This window comes from Humulus lupulus, chromosome 8 (genome assembly GCF_963169125.1).
Source record: "Humulus lupulus chromosome 8, drHumLupu1.1, whole genome shotgun sequence".
Taxonomy (NCBI): Eukaryota; Viridiplantae; Streptophyta; class Magnoliopsida; order Rosales; family Cannabaceae; genus Humulus; species Humulus lupulus.
The window spans coordinates 78,721,218-78,743,810 of NC_084800.1; the positions used below are offsets into that span (position 1 = coordinate 78,721,218).

General features: G+C 40.7%; 1 protein-coding gene across 1 annotated transcript in view; it reads left to right on the forward strand.

The window, feature by feature from the left end:
* Nucleotides 1–21,880, forward strand: part of LOC133795681 (uncharacterized) — a 49,059-nt gene extending 27,179 nt beyond the window's left edge. Inside the window, exon 4 of the mRNA XM_062233139.1 lies at nt 21,731–21,880. Within this exon, the coding sequence (XP_062089123.1) occupies nt 21,731–21,880 (150 nt within the window). The remainder of the gene's footprint in view (nt 1–21,730) is intronic.
* Nucleotides 21,881–22,593: the final 713 nt, after the last annotated feature.

The window sequence follows — 22,593 nt, forward strand, 5'->3', positions numbered from 1 at the left end:
TATTAGATCATTCATTGAGATTTTAGGTCTCTACCTAGATGCATGTACTTATAAACTCTATTATATTTAAGATACTAAAAAACTAAGTCCTTATAATTATTCAATGACTCAATCCATAATGGATTGATAACTGCTGACTATTACCATCGTTTAACAAATGTCAATTTGAAAATATAACATTCGATACATTAAACATTCTATCACTGAGTTGTAGGAATGATTGTCTCATGTCCTCTTTTCTAGTAAAAGAATAAATAGATATTATTTATTTAGATAATACATCCTCCTTACCTGGAAGGCAAAAAGACTTTCTTGGATTTTGTAAAATAAAGTATTTAAGCTTCTTATCTATATAAGTTACTTGAGACAAAGCCTAAGGATTGTTCTTTCAATCTCTATAGATTTGAATGTACAAAACATTCTAGGCTTTTCGAAATCCAATATTTAGAAATGTTCAGCAAACCATTTCTTTTCTACTGATGATTTCTCTACATCATTCCTAATGATTAGAACATTGTCAATATCAAGAATAAAAATCACAACAGAATCTTTCTGGTTGAGATCTTCAAATGATTTTGTCATGTCAGCCATTCCAGTAAAGACTAGTTAGACATTCATTTAAATTAATCTCATAATCCATGCATAAAGTAGTGGACAAGAGTATGTAAACAAATTCAGTTTTGGTTACAGTAGAAGACATTTATTCAAGTAATAAATTATTCTTTCTGTTCATAGCCATTAGCTATTAACCTAACTTTGAAAAGTTTGTACTTTCCTCTGTGCTCTCTTCATCTTGAATATCCTGTTTCAAACTGAACTTCAATGAACTTTAGTTGGATGTTCAAGAGTCTAAATGCCATAGAATTAAAAATTCTATTTCTTGATTCATGGTGTTTTAACCATTGTTATCTATAAAAACAATCGGCTTCAAATATTTCTTAGTTTTTATTGATTCCTATTAAAAGGGATTAATTTGAGTAAACATTTCATTTTCATTTCATATACTAGTATGTTGAAAATGAAGTATAGTGTGTTATACACAATTTAACTATCTTTACATTTGTAATGGAGTAGTTACTAACTAACGCTCCCACTACAACTATGCTTTACATAATTTTTTTATATTATTTGGTTTTATCATTGTTAATTATCAGTAACTCACTTACTTGACTTGTAGTCATTATTTCTAGTACAACTTAACTATAAAATATAGTGATTATAATAATCATGCTTCATTAAAGTAACATTTAAAAAGATACAAACTCTTTTGTAATCTTTTATGATTATTAAACTGCTTCACTAAATGACTTCATGGAAAATATGAGATTGAACTCTTGATAATTATAGACATATATTTATTGAGTACTTTATTAAGAATAAAGTATCCATTGATATTGTTGCCGCCGTTTTTTGTCAACTTAAATATGAAGAGCACTAACACAGAATTAAGAAAATAAAGAAGAACAATCAAAATTTTACGTGGTTCAGTAGTTAAAATCTGCCTAGTCCACGAGTCAGTGTTATTGATCGGTGATCTTCTCTTAGATCTTTTACAAAGCAATTTAGTAGAGTATTCTCAGTACCAAATTGTGCGTATCCACAAATGAAATTCTTCAGTCTATTTACAGACTAGTTAACAAAATATCTTCCCTTTTATTTCGGGAAGTTAACATTTAAATTTGAAATAAATACAAATAAATGCATTTATTACATAATATCCCATGACAATCGGGATTTATTATCAGATTACAACAAATCCCCGAGGAATATGGATTTTAAAACAGCACCCGCGTTTAAACTGGATTACCGACCTCGAACATACAACATACATCTGTTTGTGAGAATATCTTCACTGGTTTTTACCGTTTTTTTAAGGCCTTATTGTTGCACTAAGCAAGTTTTCTGATTTGAGTAATTTTGGCATGTTTTGAACCAAGGTTTAGAAAGAAAAATTTAGGGTAGAAATGTGTTAAAATGGAGATTTTTCTGGTAATGGGGGTTTCGTGTATCTTAAGAAATAGGGGTTTTTGGTTTAGGGTTTTAAACGCACGAATCCCAAAAATACCACCTTTTTGGGTAAATTCTAACTTTTTCCCTGAAAATCTGGGATTCTTTTAAACTGGTATTAACCTCCCCACTCTCACATGGGTGCATCCTCGATGCCCGAACTTTACAATAGTTTGGGAATGACATCTGAGTTAATCTCTCCCTTTCGAGCCTTCAGTCTCGATTGAGGCAATCTTGTTATCTCGAGCTCGAGTTATCAAAATTATAATTTCCTTATGATTTCCTATATGATGGGCCCTCACCTTGTTCTTCCTTGTTCGATTTCGCAGTACTCTGAGAATCGGTGGGGGCCCGAGTTCGCTATCCCTTACCGCCCATCAACATCCAATCCTGAGTCACCTTTTACCTAAAATCAACAACTGATCCGTGAGTACAAAGAAAGGTGTGAGCAAGAAGATATAAAAGACCACTTTCGACGTCAAATAGACGAGGTCGAAGAGAAAAAGAGGAAGTGACTCCAAGTGGCGGCTTATCCTGATCCAGACCCTGAGATCAGGCCTATCCCCTTAGATCCCAAACTCAAAGTCATCGTCCCCTTTGCACCTGGAGCACTTTCGTTCTCCCTAATGGAATACTCTTCAACACGTCCTTCCACTTCCCAAGCTCTCTCAGTTCCCACCTCAAAGGATGAGTTTTTCGAGGTTGAGTGTAACGCCTTAAACTCTAGGGACCGTTACGGTGTGCCTTTTAAAAAGTGCTAAACTCGCTAATCGAGTCATTTGGCCATAATCGTGTAACTAGGTATGATTAGCAGTTTAGGAATTAAAAATTTTGGTTAAGATATAATGTTTCACTACAACATTTACTGTATACATTGGGATCCCAAAAATATAATTTAAAGATTTATTACAACAAAAGATTTACAACCAGCCATCCTAAGCGGAAAAATAGTTTTTAACCCTAGTTCCTCTTTAAACCCTCGGCCATGGCGGTCGAACAACTGCATATGTACACATCATCACCTAAGCTCTCCAACTCAAGGATGGTCCAAATTTCTTTTGCCTTTACCTGCACCACATAGCACCCGTGAGCCGAAGCCTAGCAAAAAAACTCAATATGCTCATGAACAAGTAATAACGTGTTACTATGTCATAAGAGGCATGCCTAGAAGTAATAACCCTACTCATGCATGCAAGCAGGTACAAATTATTAATTGCGAAGTCCTGCGCTCTGAGTAAATGACTAATAAGTAATTCTTTGAACAGTTGACTAATAAGTCACTCTCTAAATAGATGACTGATAAGTCTATCTTGGTCAGATGACTGGGAAGTCTGTCTCGGTCAGATGACTGATAAGTCTATCTCGGTCATATGACTGATAAGTCTATCTCAGTCATATGACTTATAAGTCCATCTCAGTCAGATGACTGATAAGTCTATCTTAGTTAGATGACTGATAAGTCTATCTAAGTCAGATGACTGATAAGTCTATCTCGGTCAGATGACTGATAAGTCTATCTCGGTCAGATGACTAGTAAGTCTATCTCGGTCAAATGACTAATGAGTCTATCTCAGTCAAATGACTAATAAGTCTATCTTAGTTAGATGACTGATAAGTCTATCTCGATTAGATGACTAATAAGTCTATCTCGATTAGATGACTGATAAGTCCATCTCGGTCAGATGACTGATAAGTCTATCTCGGAGGTCCCATACCCTTCTAGCCATGTGATGTGTAGGTCACCTTAGCCTTTTTAGCTCTGGCTCTAAATAACTAGCCTTTAGACTATCAAGTGCTTTTAGTTTTCATCGAACTCGAGGTCGTTTCGGCATTAATGCTCATGATGAGTCATTCAATGTTGATGTCGATTAGATCTAATCTTTATCGGCTTGTTTTAAACATGCCAAAACCATCCTTGACTCTTAAGTCAATGCCATACGACCAGTGCTCGGTACCACTGCCAAACTTGACTAGTAAGTCACAGCTTCACAGTTAATACCGACACCATTGTCGATTCTGACTAATAAGTTAGTGCCATTCACAAGTGAGCAAGATTTGCTTAGCATTTGATATGCAATCAATGCCCACATTTAAACACTCACATGCCTCAATAATAACCATGCATGTCACATATGGGGTGTAGTTTTCTTACCTCTGATTCGAGCGAGAAATACGTTACGAACGACCCTTGAGAATGATCAATCCTTTGATTCTTTAACGGTCACCTAGTCATAACCAAATACAATCTCCGATTAATGAAAATCAACAATAAAAAGGTATTGACCTAAACCTCACTCCTGGGACCCCGAATTGTACCCAAACGGTGAGTAGATTTGATCCCGAGCCTTAGGAATTGAAACCCCGTGCCAAGAACCCTCAAAAGTACCCCAAATATGCATCAGAGAAAATAGGGTAACGCTACAACGTTGGCCCCCTAGCACCCTAGCGCTACAACCATGGGAATTTTTCCATGGCTAGTGCTGTAGCGCCACCCTTTGGGAGTTGTAGTGCTAGGACCAAGCAGATTCACCCTGGTTTTAGCCTCCTTCGAATCCTCCATTTCAAACCTAAAAAACAAGCTTCCAAACCCCCAAATGAACCCAAAAATCATCTACACATGACCTAGGCATCACAACCCAAGTAACCCTAGCCAAAAAATCCATTGAATTCTCAACTTTCCAACTCAAGAACCAAACTGAAAACCAAATGAAAACAGAGCAAGAACTAAGGTTTTAATGGCCAGAAACTCACATCAATCTCAGTTTAGCACCCTCTTCAATGGTGGAACACAACCCTAGCTTATCAAAGATTCCCTAGCATGGCTCCTCAAAAGAAGCTTCAAAATTCAAGAAGAAAAGAAGAAGAAATGATGAACGGGAGAAGGTGAAGGAGTGCTCTATTTTCTACAGTCTTATAAGCTTTAATGGCTAATATATCCTTAGGTAAAATGAAAATATTGCCTCTTGGTCATTTAAAATCCCCTTAAGGCTACCGAGGATAAAATCGTCATTTCCTACCTATTTCGTTAGTCATAATTAACGCCCTCCAATTCCCGTTATTCTCAAATGCTAATAATTCACATCCCATTACCCTTTAATTCCTGGTAATGAACTAATCCTCAAATCACCCTGAGATTCACCCCGAGCCCCGAAATTAATCCCGTTATGACCAGACCGATAACTTGCATTCAAAGATTGCCTCATGCCAAATGGCTGGAAAAAATCCACATTATAATGTGGTCTTATTCAAAATTCACCAACATGCATGAAAATACACAATTGTGCCCTAAACGGGCCAAATTACCAAAATGCTCTTATAATAAAATGTGGACCCATATGCATGCATTTATCATCATATAATAATATAATTCACATAAACATGCATATAATCATTTAATAACACAATAAATTAACTATGGCCCCCCCGGCCTCCTAATCAAGGTCCTAAACCTTATTAGGGATTTTGGGGCATTACATTGAGCACTACTGGAGCTCAGTCACTTCCACCGGCCATATATCCGAGTTGTTGGCTTATCATGGCCTTAAGCTTTTCGGTACACTAATGTGTCGATCGACAACTTCGAATGAAAGAAGCTGCTACGCCCCGGGAGATGGCAATCCCGACTGTAAGATCAAGCTCGATGCATTGAGCCGCGAGCATATGAGGATTAGGGCTCTGCTACCCCTAGAGACATACTTCAAGGATTTCTGGGACTTTTTCGGGCTCGCCCCCTTCCAGCTCTAGACCAACTCCTACAGGGTCTTGTCAGCCCTCACGTCGTTGTACCACGAGATGAAGTGGGAAGGGCCTTTAGCACAAGAGATATTATATCTCTTCTGTCTTAAAAGCAACCTTTCTCGAACGCGTGGAGGAGACGACTTCTATTATTTATCGAGCTATCCGAAGGAGAAATTACTTTTCGAAGATATGCCAAACCATCCCCTGAACTTCAAGACCGCATTCTTTTGGATTGATGGTCTTGCTCCTTCTAGATTTTATTCCTTCCAATGCATCTGTAAGTATTTCAACGCACTTATCCATTTTTCATTAAATAGTTAGGCTCAAAATTCACATTTGTTCTTGCCTGCAGCCAACTACCACCGCCCCACTCCATCAGAAGCGATGATGGAACACAGGGCAGCCCTTTTCCGGCTCCCTTATGGTCGAAGGTCCCTGACCTACCTTCTCCATGAAGACAAGCTTCGAGCTTGTGGCTTTTTAGGCAAAGGAGAATCCACCGATGACTCGAGGATTTGAAAATACCAGAGTTGGGAAGATGTGCCACTCCCCACAGCCAAACTTACCCCCAGAAGGAGACTTTCTGGCTCACGATTCATGCCACTGCCTCCCGCCTACACAAGCGATCAGTCTCGGGCAACGAACCCATGATGAGGCCTCACTGAGCTCGGCTGATGGAGGTAAAGTTGTGTTAGACCACTCCATGTGGTCTCCGTCAATGCTTAAACACAAGTCTGACATGATAGTCGTGTGTGAAGACCCTAAAAATAACTTCTTAGCATGGTCAAGGGTGGACCTTAGAGTCTGTAGGTTCGATAGCTGGTGAGGGCAGTACCAGACCATGTATAGTTTAAATGAAGTATAGGATTGGGTAGCCATTCAATACAGGACCAATGATTTCAGAGACCTTTAGAGGCTATCTCCCACTTATAGAGAGGGGACTCCCCTAGAGTCGTCTGAAGATAGGGGAATTTCTTTGTCTCCAAGCTCAAGCTCGGTCGAGAGTACCAGTTAGGTTTACATTATCCTTGAGTCTTGTTTCTTTTAATAACTCTTGTCCGATTACTAAAATACAACCTTTATACTTTTCAGGTGAAATGGACTCAGATTTGGACAACGTGCTCAACAAACCTATGGCCTTGAAGGTGAGTAAGCATCGAAGGGCCTCATAAAAAGGAGGTCGCCCCTCCAAGATGCCCAAAAAGACTGAGGTGGCCCCTCTGGCCTCAGTTCCCCTAGATTCGAGTCAAGCTGTCGAATCCACCTCTGAGGTCGAATCAAGGACAATTAACAAGCTTGCGGCACCTCCAACCATTATGCCTCTTGCTACTACCCAACCAATCCAGAAGGTTCCTGCAGGCCTAGCGAGAAAAGGCTAGACTCCTGTGTGGGAGCACTTCCTGTCGATCTCGACTCATGTACCTGAGTTTGTGGTCAATAGTCCAGCTGGATCTCACGAAGTCAACCTAGGCTCTGACTCCTTGACTCGCGTTGGTCAAAGTCTCAGCCACCTCGGGGCCCCTTAGTGTGAGTTTTTAACCTCCTGCCAAGATGCCAACACTATCTTTGACAAGGATGGCAAGCTTCTCTCCTCGGTTAGTTACTTTTGCCTTGACCTTTTTATTCTGTAGTAACTTAGGTTGTGCTTTGCTAACTTGTATTTTTTTTTTGTAGGCACTTGCATCCTTCGTTCAGCATAACTTCATGCTGAATAACAAGGTGACCGCGAGCAGGGTGCTTGCATAGGAGGCTAAAGACGCCTAGTAAAGACTTGAGGATGAACTAAAAGCAGCGAAGCTGGAGGTGGCAGCAAGGGATGCGGCCATTTAGAAGGTTTCTGAGTTCGATTTGTAGAGTCCAAGAACTTTACTTAGCTAGTTAGATTGTAGTATTATAGTAATTATAGTATTATCTTTATGACTGTGGATTTTTGGTTCAAACCAGGATTTATTTGGACACTCATAGTAGTACTTGTAGATTTTCTAAGTTTAACCTACAGTTTAAGAATATTAATTTTAACCTAAGGTTTGATTAATATGACTGATATTGAGGATAATATTTGTTATACTATAAGGTTTAGATAAGAACCAATAGGATTTTAGCACATGTTATGTATGGGTTATTAATGATTAAGTATTTTGAGGATTAAATTTATTAAGGGTAAAATTTGAATGCTCTAAGGTCAGTCAGCAGCTTTGAAAACGTTTAAGGGCTTAGTCAAGGCTGTTTACTCAATTCAAATTAAGCTAAAAATGTGTGATTTCGTGTTTAAATAATCAACGTATGCCGATATATCACAGCTATAGGGGCGATATATCGCAGTACGAGGATACGAAAAACCCGAAACGATGCACGTTTGCCTCGGGTATACTGGCCCAGGCGATATATCGCCTACAGGGGGCGATATATCGCCCCTCTCAGCATATTTTGAAACTTTTTGAAATCATTTCCCATTCAAACCTTCAACCTCTTGATAAGTCCAGCATCTTTTTGAACGAGTCTTCAGCCTCTGCTGAACGTTAATTCAAATTATTTTCACTTAAAAAGCCATTATTTTTATTCAAGTTAAATTAAGATCCTTTCATTCCTAAACTCTATAAATAGGACCTAGTACCCAGCCATTATTCATCTTTTACTCTAAGTTCAGAGGCTGCAAGTTGCTAGGTGAGTGTGAGAGTGTAAACACTTGGGTTGGGAATCATAAGCTTGATCATCATAAGCTTATCAAAACACTTGGGAAGTAAGATTTTATAGCCTTTCAGTTCAAGGTTTAGATTGGTCTTACAAGTCTTCAAGGTATTTCCACACCTTAGTTCATTGGTATTATTTTATTTTAAGTTCTCATAGTCTTCTACTCAGCCTTCTAACCTTAATCTTTATTTTGGTTAGGAAATCTAAGAACTTGCACATAAGTTTTTGGTAAGTATTTTCTCAATGGTTTAGTCCTTCCATTCTCTTTCATCTCTTTATCTTCAATAGACTCACCCTTTCATAAATGGTTTTTAGGAGTGTTCCAAAGTCCCAACTCCGTCCTCATATCCCGGTAACTTTGGTAAGGAAAATATGATAGAATTCATATGTTATATGTTTTATATGTTATCTTATGCTTTTATGTTATGAAATGTGTTATGTTATGTATGTATGTAGGCTTGGGCATATGACCCATATGACTAACAAGCCCCAAATAGATTATGGTCATATGACCTGCTTAGCTAGTAGGACCCCACTAATCTAATGGGCATATGACTTGTTTAGTCTATGGGACCCCAAGTAATAATGGCCATTATAGTATGTGTATGATATAAGTGTTATGTTATGTTTTCTTTATGTTTCTTATGAAATTTATGAATATGAACTATGTGTTAGATTTTCCTTGCTGGGCATTAGGCTCATTCCTTTTTGTTTATATGTGCAGGAAAATAGTCTTAGTGGCGGGAAAGGTTCTTGGAAGCTTGGAGAATGTGTATTGAGGAGGAATGGATTCAAGAGCCGAGCGTTTCGATTCGAGGATGTAGTTTTGTTTTTATGGTTTTACATGTATTTTTCCGCACTTGTTATGTAATCCCTTTTTATTTTAAATTATGTTTTGTTCTGTTTTTAAAACAATGGGATCCCATATCCTAACCTAAATTTTATGGAAGTTTAACTCTTATTTTTACAAGTTTCTTAATAAAGTTATGGTATTTTCACTTGTAAGTTTTGTTAAGGATTAGTATGGATAGTTTTCGTTAATGGTCCAAAAGTCTAGAGTAGTTGGGTCATTACACGATTCAAGGCTGGAGGTTGCTTTGAAAGAGGCCCAGAAGGTCCCCTACCTTGAATTGACACTGGAGGTGACCTTGAAGGAGGTCGAGGCCAAGAATTTTGAGATCAAGGAGATTTGGGAACTCAATGCCAAGCTGGAAGAGGAAAAGAAGATGACCTTCGACATCATCGAAGGTGAGAAGGCTCATCTTCTAGAGAAGTTCAAAACCAAAAAAGATCGCGTCGTAGACATGGCGATGTATCGGATTTGGGTGAACAACCTCGACCTCGACACCAACTTCCTGGCCAACCTGGAGACCAAATTCATCACCAAATGGTAGGCTCGACTTGAGGAGGAGGAGGAGGAAAGGCTCGAGGCTGAGGAGGCAGCATAAGCTTCAGGGGCTGTGGGTGAAGAGCCATCTAAGTCTTGAGGCCAAGGTTATGGGCTGCGACCCATTGTAATAATTTTTGTAATTATTCTTTTTTTATTTTTATGCCCTCGGGGAAATGACAATTCACAGCTCAATTTTAAGCTATTTAATTATCTCATGAATTTATACAAATAGCAACTTTTATGCTCACAATTTCTAGCCCGAAAATCTTTATGCATTTGGTTTAACCTTTAGATTTCTGCCTTAATATTATGCCCTACATTTCTATATCGAAATATTTCGAGCACGCCATTATTAAGTACCTACTTTTATACTTGTTCATTCGTACAAATATATATTCAATTTAGGTTCGAATTTCAATGCATTCATGCATAGTTTATTCAAAATATCCGTTGTTCAACTTTGTTATTGTCAAGGTCAAACTTTACTTTTACCATGTACTTGAAAAGTACTCAATTTGTATGTAACCTTAGTAGTCTAGTTATATTTTTCTTTTCCAGCTACTTTTCCTCATCCTCGAGTATGGCCTTGAGGTTGTGAGGTTGAAACTTGTTTGTAAAAGTTTCCAGCCATAGTGTTGACTTAGTTTACAGTTGGTTTATCTAGAATTCCAACTTTTTACAGTCGGTTAGGTATTGCTGGTTTGTTCCAGGCTTATTTAGCTTACGTGTTTTGTTCGTGATCCATACACTTGATAATTTTTCATGTCAGGTTAATAATCCAGACATTTTTAGTTCGCGTGTTTGGTTAATGATCCATACACTTATTAATTTTTCATGTCGGGTTAATAATCCAGACACTTTTAGTTAAGTTACTTTTTATTTATGTTATATTTTTTCGAACCTATGGTATGATTGTATACCACTTATGCCCCCTTAATATCCTATGATTGCGATCTTAGGTTATTAAACTTTGAGGGTTTGCAAAAAAAAGTATAACAATAAAAAATACAGCTTTTGAACAAAGTTTAGTACTTTAAAAAAAATAAAAATTCAAGTACGTGCTTGCTTAAAATGAAAGCATCAATCCTATATTCCTGATAATAAGGTCATAGATGTCCACCATTCCAAGCTCGCGGAACCAATTCTCCATTTAACCTCGCTAGTTTATACACTCCACTCCAGGTTGAATAATGGACTCAATCTAATAGGGTCCCTCCCAATTAGGCCCAAGTACCCCAGCAAATGGGTCTCGTGTGGCCAAATCACGCGCCTTAGCACCAGTTCTCCCAATCCGAATTTTCTGTCTCAGATCTTCTTGTTAAAATATCTAGTAGCCCGTTCTGGTATGCAACATTTTTCAATTGGGCTTCGTCTCGTCTTTCTTCGATGAAGTCCAGACTTTCTTGAGCTGGGAATGGTTTGAGGCCTGATCGTATGCATCACGCCTTATTGTTGGGATTTCAACCTCGATAGGCAACACAACCTTGCATCCATAAGCCAGGGAGAAGGGGTTATGCCCCGTTGAAGTTCGTGTTGTGGTTCTATAAGCCCATAAGACTCAAGGCAGCTCCTCTTTGCTTCTTCTAACCTTTTCTTCATGGAGCTCTTTAAGGTTTTATTGACTGCTTCGACCTGGTAGTTTGACTAGGGATGGGCAACAGAGGAAAAACTTTTTATTATCCCATTTTTTTCTCAGATGTGTAAATAAATCATTGTTGAATTAGGTCCCATTATCTAATACTATCTTCCTGGGCATCCCATATCTACAGATGATATTTTTTACTACGAAATCTAGGACTTTCTTCGAGGTAATAGTGGCCAAAGGTTCAACTTTGGTCCATTTTGTGAAATAATCTACTGCGACCACATCGTACCTTACTCCACCTTTTCCAGTCGGCAAGGAGCCTATGAGGTCAATTCCTCATATTGAGAATGGCCATGGGGAGCTCATCATGGTGAGCTCGGTGGGTGGAGCTCGTGGTATTGAGGCAAACCGTTGACATTTATCATAGCGTTTTACGTACTCAAACGAGTCTACCTTGACTGTGGGCAGAAGTACCCATGCCTAATCACCTTTTTTGACAAGCTAGTTCACACTTATCCGACCACTCAAACTTTTTGCCCCCTCTTAAAAGATTAAAGAAGGGAAGGCACCAGTCTGTAGATTTCGAGACAAACCTACTTAAGGTCGCCATTCGTCCAGTTAAGCTCTGGACATCTTTATGTTTTCGAGGTGAAGGCATGTCAGGATTAACCTCTATACCTCGAGCATTTACTATGAATCCAAGGAACTTACCCAAAGATACTCTGAATGAGCATTTTTGTGGGTTAAGTTTCATGTTGTATTTTTGAAGTACAGCGAAACACTCAGTGAGATCGTCCACATGGTTGTTGTTATGTTTAGATTTGACTAACATGTCTTCCATATAAAATTCCATGTTATTCCTTATCTGCTCAACAAACTTCCTATTTACCAGCCTTTGGTATGTGGCTCCAGCATTTTTGAGCCCGAGTGGCATGACGTTGTAGCAATACAATCCCTTATCGGTTACAAAGCTCGTATGTTCTTGGTCAAGCGCATGCATGGCAATCTGGTTATATCCAGAATAAGCATCCATGAATGACATGATGTCGTGGCTTGCAGTGGCATCTACAAGCTGTTCTATTCGAGGCAACGAAAAATGGTATTTGGGGCATGCCTTGTTAAGGTTCAGTTTGCCATTTGACATTGGGTTTTGGCACCAGCACCGGATTGGCGATCCAATCGGGATAAAAAGCATCTCGAATAAACCAATTTTCTTTTAACCTTTCGATTTCCTCTTTTAGGGCTTTCTTTCTGTCATCGTCCAGGAGCCTCCACTTTTGCTGCTTTGAGGGGAAGCTTTTATAAATGTTGAGTGCATGGCTTATGACATTTGGACTAATCCCTACCATATCCGAGCATGACCATGCAAATACGTCCTGGTTTTCTTTCAAAAAGCAAGTTAATTGCTATCGTGCATTTTCATAGAGATTTTTTCTTATTTTTACCACCCTCGTGGTATCTTTCTCATCGAGCTCAACCTCTTCGAGCTCCTCCAGTGGTTAAAGATTGGTCATTTCCTCGACTCTAGGGTCGATCTCTTCATCTATCTCGAAGACGGATCCGTCCATCTCCTGAATGATCACAAGTGTCTGAGAACTTGTTTGGTTTTTCCCTCTCATGGAAATGTTGTAACATTCCCTTCCAATGAGTTGGTCTCCCTTCAGCGTCCCGATGCCACTAGACATCGGGAACTTGATGGCCAAGTGCCTAACAGATGACCTTGCCCCCAGCCCAATCAGGGCTGGTCTCCCGAGCACTACGTTGTAGACCGATAATGCATCCACCATCACAAACTCCATCATCTTGGTTACCAAGACTAGATCATGGGGAGTTCAATGGACCCCGTACATGCAATCCCTTCTCCTAAAAATCCATACAACGTAGTTGCACAAGCTTTCAAATCTCGAAGTGTGAGTTTCATCTTTTCTAGAGTGGCCTTGCAAAGGATATTCACAGAGCTTCGTTGTCAATCAAGACCCTGCATACCCTCCTGTTCGCAAGCTAAAGCGTGATGACCAGGGGGTCATTGTGAGGAAACTGAACGTGGGACGCATCCTCTTCTGTAAATGTGATGGGTTGAGTTTCAACCCTCTGCTGCTTCAGAGCTCGTGGTTCAGGTTCGTAGGTATAACCATCCCTAGTATTTAGCTCATTAATGTATCTATTTTGGGCATTTTTACTTGATCCTGCAAGATGTGGTCCCCCAGAGATGGTTACCACACCCTCCCCATCTATTGGGGGAGGTCGATCATCCTCCCGTGCTTGGAAGTTGTTCTGTTGGGCAGGTTGCTCAGTCAATGCCCTATGTCTTGTCGAGGCTTGATTGGGATTCTAATTTTTCACATACTGTCTAAAATATCCCCTCGAGATCAAGCCTTCGATCTCGTCCTTCAGTTGTCGGCACTCATCAGTGGTATGTCTACGTCCCTATGGAATTTGCAGTATTTGTTAGAGTCTCTCTTTGCCTTTTGATAACGCATTGGGTTAGGTCATCTAAATGAGACCTGGTTCTCATTGGCAAGAAATATATTCTCTCGAGTCTCATTAAGCTAGGTATATACTGTGTAAATGGAGAAATACTTGTCTCCCTTCTTCTTTTTCCCCCCGTCAGCCTCGGGGTTATTCCCTTCATTTGTCTTTCTTTTTGAAGAGTTATCCCAAGAGGGTCTTGACGTTGATTGGGCTGCCGAGGTCAAGGCTGAGTTAACGTTGGTCATTGTACTTACAGGCTAAGAGGTTAGATTTAATGCTGACCTCGCCTCTTCTACATTGACAAATCTCTGGGCCCTTCTGTTGAACTCGGTTAATGATCTTATGGGTTTTCTTTGTAAATCCACCCAAAAGGGACTCCCTGGTAATATACCAACTCTTACAACCATCAGGTGGACACTATCATTGACGTTGAGGGCTAGAGCTACTTCTATGTTAAACCTTGTAAGGTAACTCTTCAGCGACTATCCATGTTGTTGTTTGACGTTGGTCAAGGCCGAGGCTTCAGGCTTGATGCCTACCATGGCTTTGAACTACTTCATAAACTCCCTTGCTAGTTGATCCTATGATAAGATTGAATGTATTCTAAACTTCTCGAACCAGTTTCTTGCTAGTCTTGTCAGAGTAGCTGGGAACAACATAGATTGGAGCTCATAACCAACATTGTTGGCTCGCATGATGGTATTGAATGTGCTCAGATGACTGTGTGGGTTTGATTTCCCATCAAATGGTGCTGCATGGCGTATCCTAAACCCATGTGGAAATGGAGTGTTGGATATATGTGGGGAAAAAGGCTCGAGCTCCTCATCGGAGTCCCCATCCTTATTGTTGAAGCTGTTTTTTGTAAACTTAAATCGTAGAGCAATTAAACAACGTTTACTATGAGGCGAATGAATAATGAAGAAAGACAAGAGGGTTTTTATGTGGTTCAGCAGTTAACTCTGCCTAGTCCACGAGTCTGTATTATTAAGGCCTAAATATTTCTGGAAATTCTTCATAGATGAATTACCCTGAGCTTATTCTCCAGCCCAAAGAAATCGATCCTTTACAAGTGATCCTTCCTCCTCTATTTATAGGGGAGGTTACAGAGTTCATTCCCACATATTTCGGGAAGATATTCTATATATCAATTTAAATAATGACATTAAATACAATATCTCCTACATATATGGAAACGTCCCATAAGAATTGGGAACAGATAACAGACTAAATAGTATCCCTTCAATGTTGGGATTATACAACAATAAATATGTTCATACATAACAGGCTATCCCAGATGCCTAATCGCATCTTCGAGATCAGCGATCGACCCTGTGGCTGTTGAGACTTATGGTATTGCTACGAGCCTGCCATCCTACTTCAGGACATGCTCGGAGTAGATTGACACTATCGAAGCCATCATACTCGAGCCTGCACTTCCCAAGCTCGGACTGTTTAATGCGAAGGCAATCGATAACGGATGTGTCCCAATGTCATGTCATTTCAAACTTAGAAAGAATCCCGAGGTTACACATCTTCAAGGTCATTATTTTCCTTCAGAGATCTTACAGCTGGACCATACAATGTTTTCATACATTTCGAGCTCACACCTGATGAGTCCTGTTTTCGAGGTCATAACCTCTGGTCTCGAAATCTGGGTGTAACAGTTTGCCCCCTCAAAAGTATTAGTTTGAATCCTATGAGAAGGAAACTTTTGAACTGCTCCTTTTGGAAACTGTGCCATAAAAAACACTTGAGTGTGGACATGCGTCAACCGGGTATTGATCAATAAAAGTACTTGAGTACCTTGGAAACCTGCCCACGTCCATCCGCCTGCCATTCTTTATGTTACTATCAACTCATAGGTCCCTAGCCGTTAGATCTGATACGGAATCTGACCAATGGCCCAAATTAATTCGGCCTTTTACACTCCTATGGGTTTATAAATATGTCCATTCGTCATCCCCATTTTTATTTTCACGATCAAGCCTTTGTAGAGAGAAAAGAAGAAAAAACCAGAGAATATCACCCAGTTCTTGCATGTTCTCCAAGCCATGAAAACAGAACAACGTGCACCTCTTCGACTCTGTGAGATTGTTTTTGCAACCACTTATTCAATCATCAATCTCTCTGTTTCCGCCGATCGCATTGTGTAAGTTTTCTGTTCATAGCTTCATATGCCCGTATATTTTTCATGCATGTTTATATTGCTGCGCTATTTGTTCCCTTGCTAGTTTTGCACATTAGAATGTTTCAGTACATACTAGTCTTAAGTTCTGATATTCACAGTTCCAAGCCTAGTTCATGCGTAGAAGACCCAGATATGGCTTTTTTACTGAATTTTTTGAAATTTGAATGGCATATCTTATACACCAAGATATCGGGTATAAAAATTAGGGTTTTATAAAATGCACGTTTCCCAAAAATTCCACTCTTTGGGTAACCGCCAAATTTTTCCCTGAAATATCGGGATCTTCAAAATTAAATCCACCTTCCTTTCTTTCGGTAGAATACACGCTCCGAGAGACTGGCCTCATCCTTTGGATCAGTTTGCCTTGTAGCCTCGATCATTCGAGCTTAGGTTTTCATTATTTCTTGTTCGCTTGGCCCTCACCCTTTTGCTCTCTTGCTAGATGCCGCATAACTCGTGATAGTGGGGGGGGGGGGGTCAAAGCTCATGATTCCTTATTCACCAGTAACTCCAAGCCCGAAGTCCACTTTTACTCGGAACCAGCGCTTGATTTGGGAGCACGAACTGAGGTGTGAGAAAAAAGACATCCGAGCTCACTTTCGACGTCAGATAGACGAGGTTGAAGAAGGAAAAAGGAAAAAACTAAGGGTTGCCATTTACCCAGATTCAGACCTCGAGCCTAGACCGATTCCCCTCGACTCTACGCCCAAAGTGACAGTAGCCTATAGGCCAGGTGATATCCAATTCTTACTGATGGGGGAACCTTCGACCTCACAACCAACCTCCGCCCCCACCTTGAAGAGGGAATTTTTCGAGGCCGAGCATTATTGGAGCTCGATCTCTTCATTAGGGCAGATCTCTGACATTCTGGCCCTCCACAATATCAGACTGTTGGGCTCACTGAGGTGTCGAGCTCCAGCCTCCCACGAGCGAAGTTGCCATGCCTCGGGAGATGGGAATCCTGACAGCAAGCTAAGATACGCAGCTTGGAGCCAGGAACATATGAAGGCAGGGGCTGTATTTCCCTTGAAGTCCTTTTTCAAAAACTTCACTATAACACCCTAAGCTCCAAGGACTGTTATGGTGTGCCTTGTAAACAGTGCTAAACTCGCTAATCGAGTCATTTGGCCAAAATCGTGTAACTAAGTATGATTAGCGGTTTAGGGATTAAAATTTTTGGTTAAGATATAACGTCTCATTAGAACATTTACTGTATACATTGGGATCCCAAAAATATAATTTAAATGTCTATTACAAGAAAATATTTACAACCAGCCGATCTAAGCGGCAAAACAAGGTTTAACCCTAGTTCCTCTCTGCTGCATATATACACATCGTCACCTAAGCTCTCCAGCTTAAGAATGGTCCAGCTTTCTTTTGCCTTTACCTGCACCACATAGCACCCATGAGCCAAAACCCAGCAAGAAAACTCAATATGCTCATGAACAATCATATCATGATATCAAATCATATCTGGCATGCCTAGCAAACACAACTCTATTCAAGCATGCAAGTAAATTCAAATAATGCTGGGGAATCTAGGATAAGAAATCCTGCCTTCCTGATTGGATGACTATCAAGTCAATCCTAATCATATGAGTAATTTAACACTTGAGGTTCTGGTAAACCATACTGAGTGACTGACAAGCAAGTCACTACGGGGCTTAGTACCCAAAGCCATGCAAATGATGATCAAAATGATCATACAGAGCTTATAGCCTTGAATAGATGAGTGAATATCACCTTGAGGTTCTGTTAAACCATAATGAGTGACTGACAAGCAGGTCACTATGGGGGCTCGGTGCCTATAGCCGTGTAACTAAACCGTTACCTGGGCTTTCCTGCAATGGCTCTAATCAGATGAATGACTGATAGGAAGCCACTAGCTTAAACAAATGAGTGACTGATGGGTGGTCACTAGCTTATACAAATGAGTGACTGATGGGTAGTCACTAGCTTAAACAGATGAGTGACTGATGGGTAGTCACTAGCTTAAACATATGAGTGACTGATGGGTAGTCACTAGCTTTAACAGATGAGTGACTGATGGGTAGTCACTAGCTTAAACAGATGAGTGACTGATGGGTAAGTCACACAAACACTTTTTGTTTTCATTGAACTTGAGGTCGGTCCGGCATTAATGCTCTTGTTGAGTCATCTAATGCAGATGTCGATTAGATCTAATCTTTATTGGCTTGTGGTGAACACGCTATAAGGCCGTTCCTGACTTATGATTCAGCACTATGTGACCAGTGCCCAGTACCACTGCCGGACTTGACAAATAAGTCACAGCTTCACAATTTATATTGACACCTTTGCCAATTCTGACTAATGAGTCAGTGCCACGCATAAGTAAGCAATGCTACCAAACATGTATCGTATGTCAAATATCCAAATACAGGGCATTCAACATGCTTATTTAACAACTGCTAGCATAACTGAAATCATGCATAAACACAGAGACTTAAGCTCTAAACAGTCTCATATTCAATATTCATGGCATGCCCTAATCACGTGTTTCTCGTGCATCACATGCATCACACTTAAACGTCCAACATGCCTCAATAATAACCATATACAAAGTGAGCAAGACTGCTAAGCATTCAATATGCTATCAATATTCACATTTAAACATCTAACTTGCATCAAGAATAACCATGCATGTCACATATGGGGTGCAGTTTTCTTACCTTTGGTCCAAGCACAGGTTACCAATAAACGAGCCACAACCACGTTCCTAATTCTAAGCCTCTAGTGACAACCTAGTCACAACCATAAACGGTGATCCAATGAGTTCAAGTTCTAAAACCAATCCCGGAACCAAGACCTAGGCTCCAAGACATCAAACCCCACTAATCCAAGTAGTAGAAATTATCATGAGGCCTAAAACCAAGTTCCTGAGATCAAAACACTCAAACGGCCACCAAACCCTGCTTGAGCCACGGCCCTAGCACCTTGAGATGCGGCCCCCATCCACACTAGGAGAAAGGGCCGCGACGCCCACTACCTAGGGTCGCGGCGCCCAGCACGCCCAAAACCACTACATCAGCTTCTTCGAGCTTGGGCCGCGGCACCCAAGAACAGGGCTGCAGCCCCCACCCAGAAACCATCCATAACCTTAATTTTCTTCATTCCAAACCTTCCAAAAACATACCTAAACACTTCCAAATCCAAAAATCAAAGTTCCCAAACATCCCCATGATCCAAAACCCAAGTCTCAAATCTAACAAAAACTCATCAAAACACAAAGTCCAATTCAAGCTTAAAAACTTTAAAAACTTAAAACTTGAATTACCTTCGATTGAGTTGTTTCCAACTAAATCCTTTAGATAATAAGCTTCTAATCTTTCCTAGGATCGCTATGCCTCGATCCTCGCTTGAATCTGAGTCCTAGAACTCAAGTTACGTTCGAAAATGCGATCGGGAGACGAAAATGGAACTTTGAGGGAGAGAGAACGTACAGAACGTTCTTTTTATTTCTTAAAAGGTTACTTCAAGCTTAAGTAGCCTCAAACAAATCCTAACGCTTGGGGTCCCGAAAACACTCCCCGGGGGAAAAATAGTCAAAACCTCCAAAGTTTCCCTCTAGTCTTACTAACTCCCAATTTATCACCAAATATTAATTCCCATTACCCAATAACCTGGTAATGCTCTAAATACCCCTTGACTCACTCCGAGTCAAGAACAAATCCCGTTGTGACTTTCCCACTAGCTTTCCTCCTAGGATCATATTGTGCTGAGTAACCCTAGCATAACAAAATAATAATAAAGCACCACACACATATCACATATATGCCAAATATGCCCAAAATGGCCAAAATATGAAAATCACCCAATTACTCAGAAATGGGTTCACATGCATATTTAATACACCTAAACATGCATATTATCATTTAATAGCATAATAAATCAATTATGGCACTCTTGGCCTCCTAATCAATGTCCTAAACTTTATTAGGAAATTTGGGGCATTACATTCACGGACTTCGTTGGGCTTGCCCCTTTCCAGCTCAACACCAACTCGTACAAGGTTTTGTCCGCCCTGAGGTCGCTTTACCACGAGTTGAAGTGGGAAGGACCTTCGCCAAAAGAGATCCTGTATCTCTTTTTTCTGAAAAGCAATCCCTCCCGAGCTCGGGGAGGGGACGGCTTCTATTACCTCTCAAGCTATCCCAAGGAGAAGAAGATCTTCGAGGATCTTCCCAACCATCCTCCAGATTTCAAGAAGGCTTTCTTCTGGACAGATGGCCTAGCTCCCTCCAGATACTATTCGTTCAGACGAATTCGTAAGTCCCCAACTAATTCCTTCTTTTTGTGCTCGAGTTTTGTTTGAGCTCGCGCTTAATCACAATATGTTCAATTTTTCAACTAACTACTGTCGTCCCACTCCCACCAAGGAGATGAAAGAGCACAAGGAGGCTCTACTCCAACTCCCCTACAACAAGGTGTCCCTCTCCTATCTCCTGCATGAAGATAACCTCTGAGCTTGCGGCCTCCTGGAGAAGGATCAGTCCACATTTGACTAGTCCAACAAAAAATATACCCAGTGGGAGCTTGTGCCTCTCCCATCTGGAAACCTTCCTCCGAGGCGAAAGGCTAGGCCACCATCCCCAGCTCGACATCGCTGGAGCCCACAATCGGGGAACGAGGCCAATGATGAAGCCTCGAGCTCGAGCTCAAGTGACAGAGGTACAGTCATCCTTAGCTCGGATTTGTGGTCTCCCTCACTTCTTAAGCATAAGCTCAACAGATTAGTGTTTTGTAAGGATGATAGGGACCATTTTTATTTTTGGTCATAGGTAGATGAGAGAGTACATAGGTTTGATAGCTAGCTCGGGAAGTATAACACCATGTATATTCTGAACGAGGGATGGAACGGAATAGCCGTTCAATATGGGAAAAACGACTATAGAGACCTTTCGAGGTTGACTTCCACTTATAGGGAAGGCACTCCCCCCGCTTCCTCTAAAGATGAGGGAATCACGTGGTTGCCGAGCACGAGCTTGGGGGAGAGTTTCAGTTAGGTTTCTTTCTACTTGTCTTTTTATTCTTTTCCTGTCTGCATCATGCTAACTTGTTTTGTCTTGGACTATCTCATGATGCGATGTAAATGTGCAGGTGATATCAATTCCGACCTCGACATTGTGTTCGCTAGTGGCGAGGGAGCCCAAAGGAGCAAGCGCCCGAGGGGGTCGCAAAAATCAGACTGACCAGCTAAGGTCCTTAAGAGGACCGAGAAGACACCTCCTCCACCAACTCCAGCTGTTACGAGCCCAGCCATGGATTTGGCTTCTCAAGTCGAAGTGTCCTCTTTGGTCGTTCGTCTCGTGCCTTCTTCAATCCCAGCCCACTCCACGCTTGGTCTCCAAAACATATCTGCTGTTGATTTCTACTCACGTCGATGAGTATGTAATCGACAATGCTGCTGGGTCCCATGGGGCTACGCTTGGCTCAGACATTCTATCTCGAGTGGGCCAGAGCTTTGGTGGCTTTGATGCCTCTCATTGGTAGTTCTTGAACAATGCTCGAGACTGCAACACACTTTACGAGAAGAGTATCGAGCTCAATGTTGTGGTAACTTCCCTCATCTTATTATTAGTTGTTCTTGTACAATGAGGTAACTTCCCTCATGTTCTAACTTGATTTCTTTATGTGTCAGACTCTTGCTATCTCTGCTCAACTTAATTATAAGTTAAACAATGAGGTCCATTTGAGCATGTCTTATACTCAGGAGTCAAAGGATCTCCAACTTAATATTAGTGATGAGCTCAAGGCCACAAAGGCAAAGATGGAGGCTGAAGTTGAATAACTAAAGGCCAAGACAGCCAAGCTTGAGAAGGTGAATGCCTGGCTCGCGGAGCTTGAGAAGGTGAACACCCGAGTCGCGGAGCTTGAGAAGATCAATGCCAAGCTTAAGGAGGAGAAGGCTGCCACTTTCGAGATTATGGAGGGAGAAAAGGCTTGCCTCCTTGCAGAGTTTAAGGAAAAGAAGGATCAGCCAGTCGACCTGGCCATGTATAGGATCTGGGCCAGTAATTCCGACCTCGATACCAGCTTCTTAGGCTCTTTCGAGGCAAAACTAGTGGCCAACTGGCAAGCTCGGCTCGATGAGGAGGCAGAGAGAGCTAAGGAGGATGCCGAGAAGGCTAAGGAGGATGCTCCTCCCTCCTAAGTCTCTACCTGGGGCTGCGTCCCTTCAACTTTTTTGTAATAGATTTTTATTTTCTGCTTTTTTTACGCCCCTGGAGCTAAGACAATTCATAGCTCGTGAAAGAGAAATTTTCTTATGATATTTATGTTACCATATTTGACTTTACTTTAATATATTTGCTTTATATTTCTTAGGTCGAAATATTTCACGCAATTTATATTAAAGTGTCCTTATGTCTGTTTATTCATACAAACATGCGGTGGATTTTTAGGTTCGAGCTTCAATGAATTCATGCATAGTTTGCACAATATATCCGTATCCGATCTCGTTATTTCTCAAGGCCGAAAAATACTTTTACCATGCACTCAAAA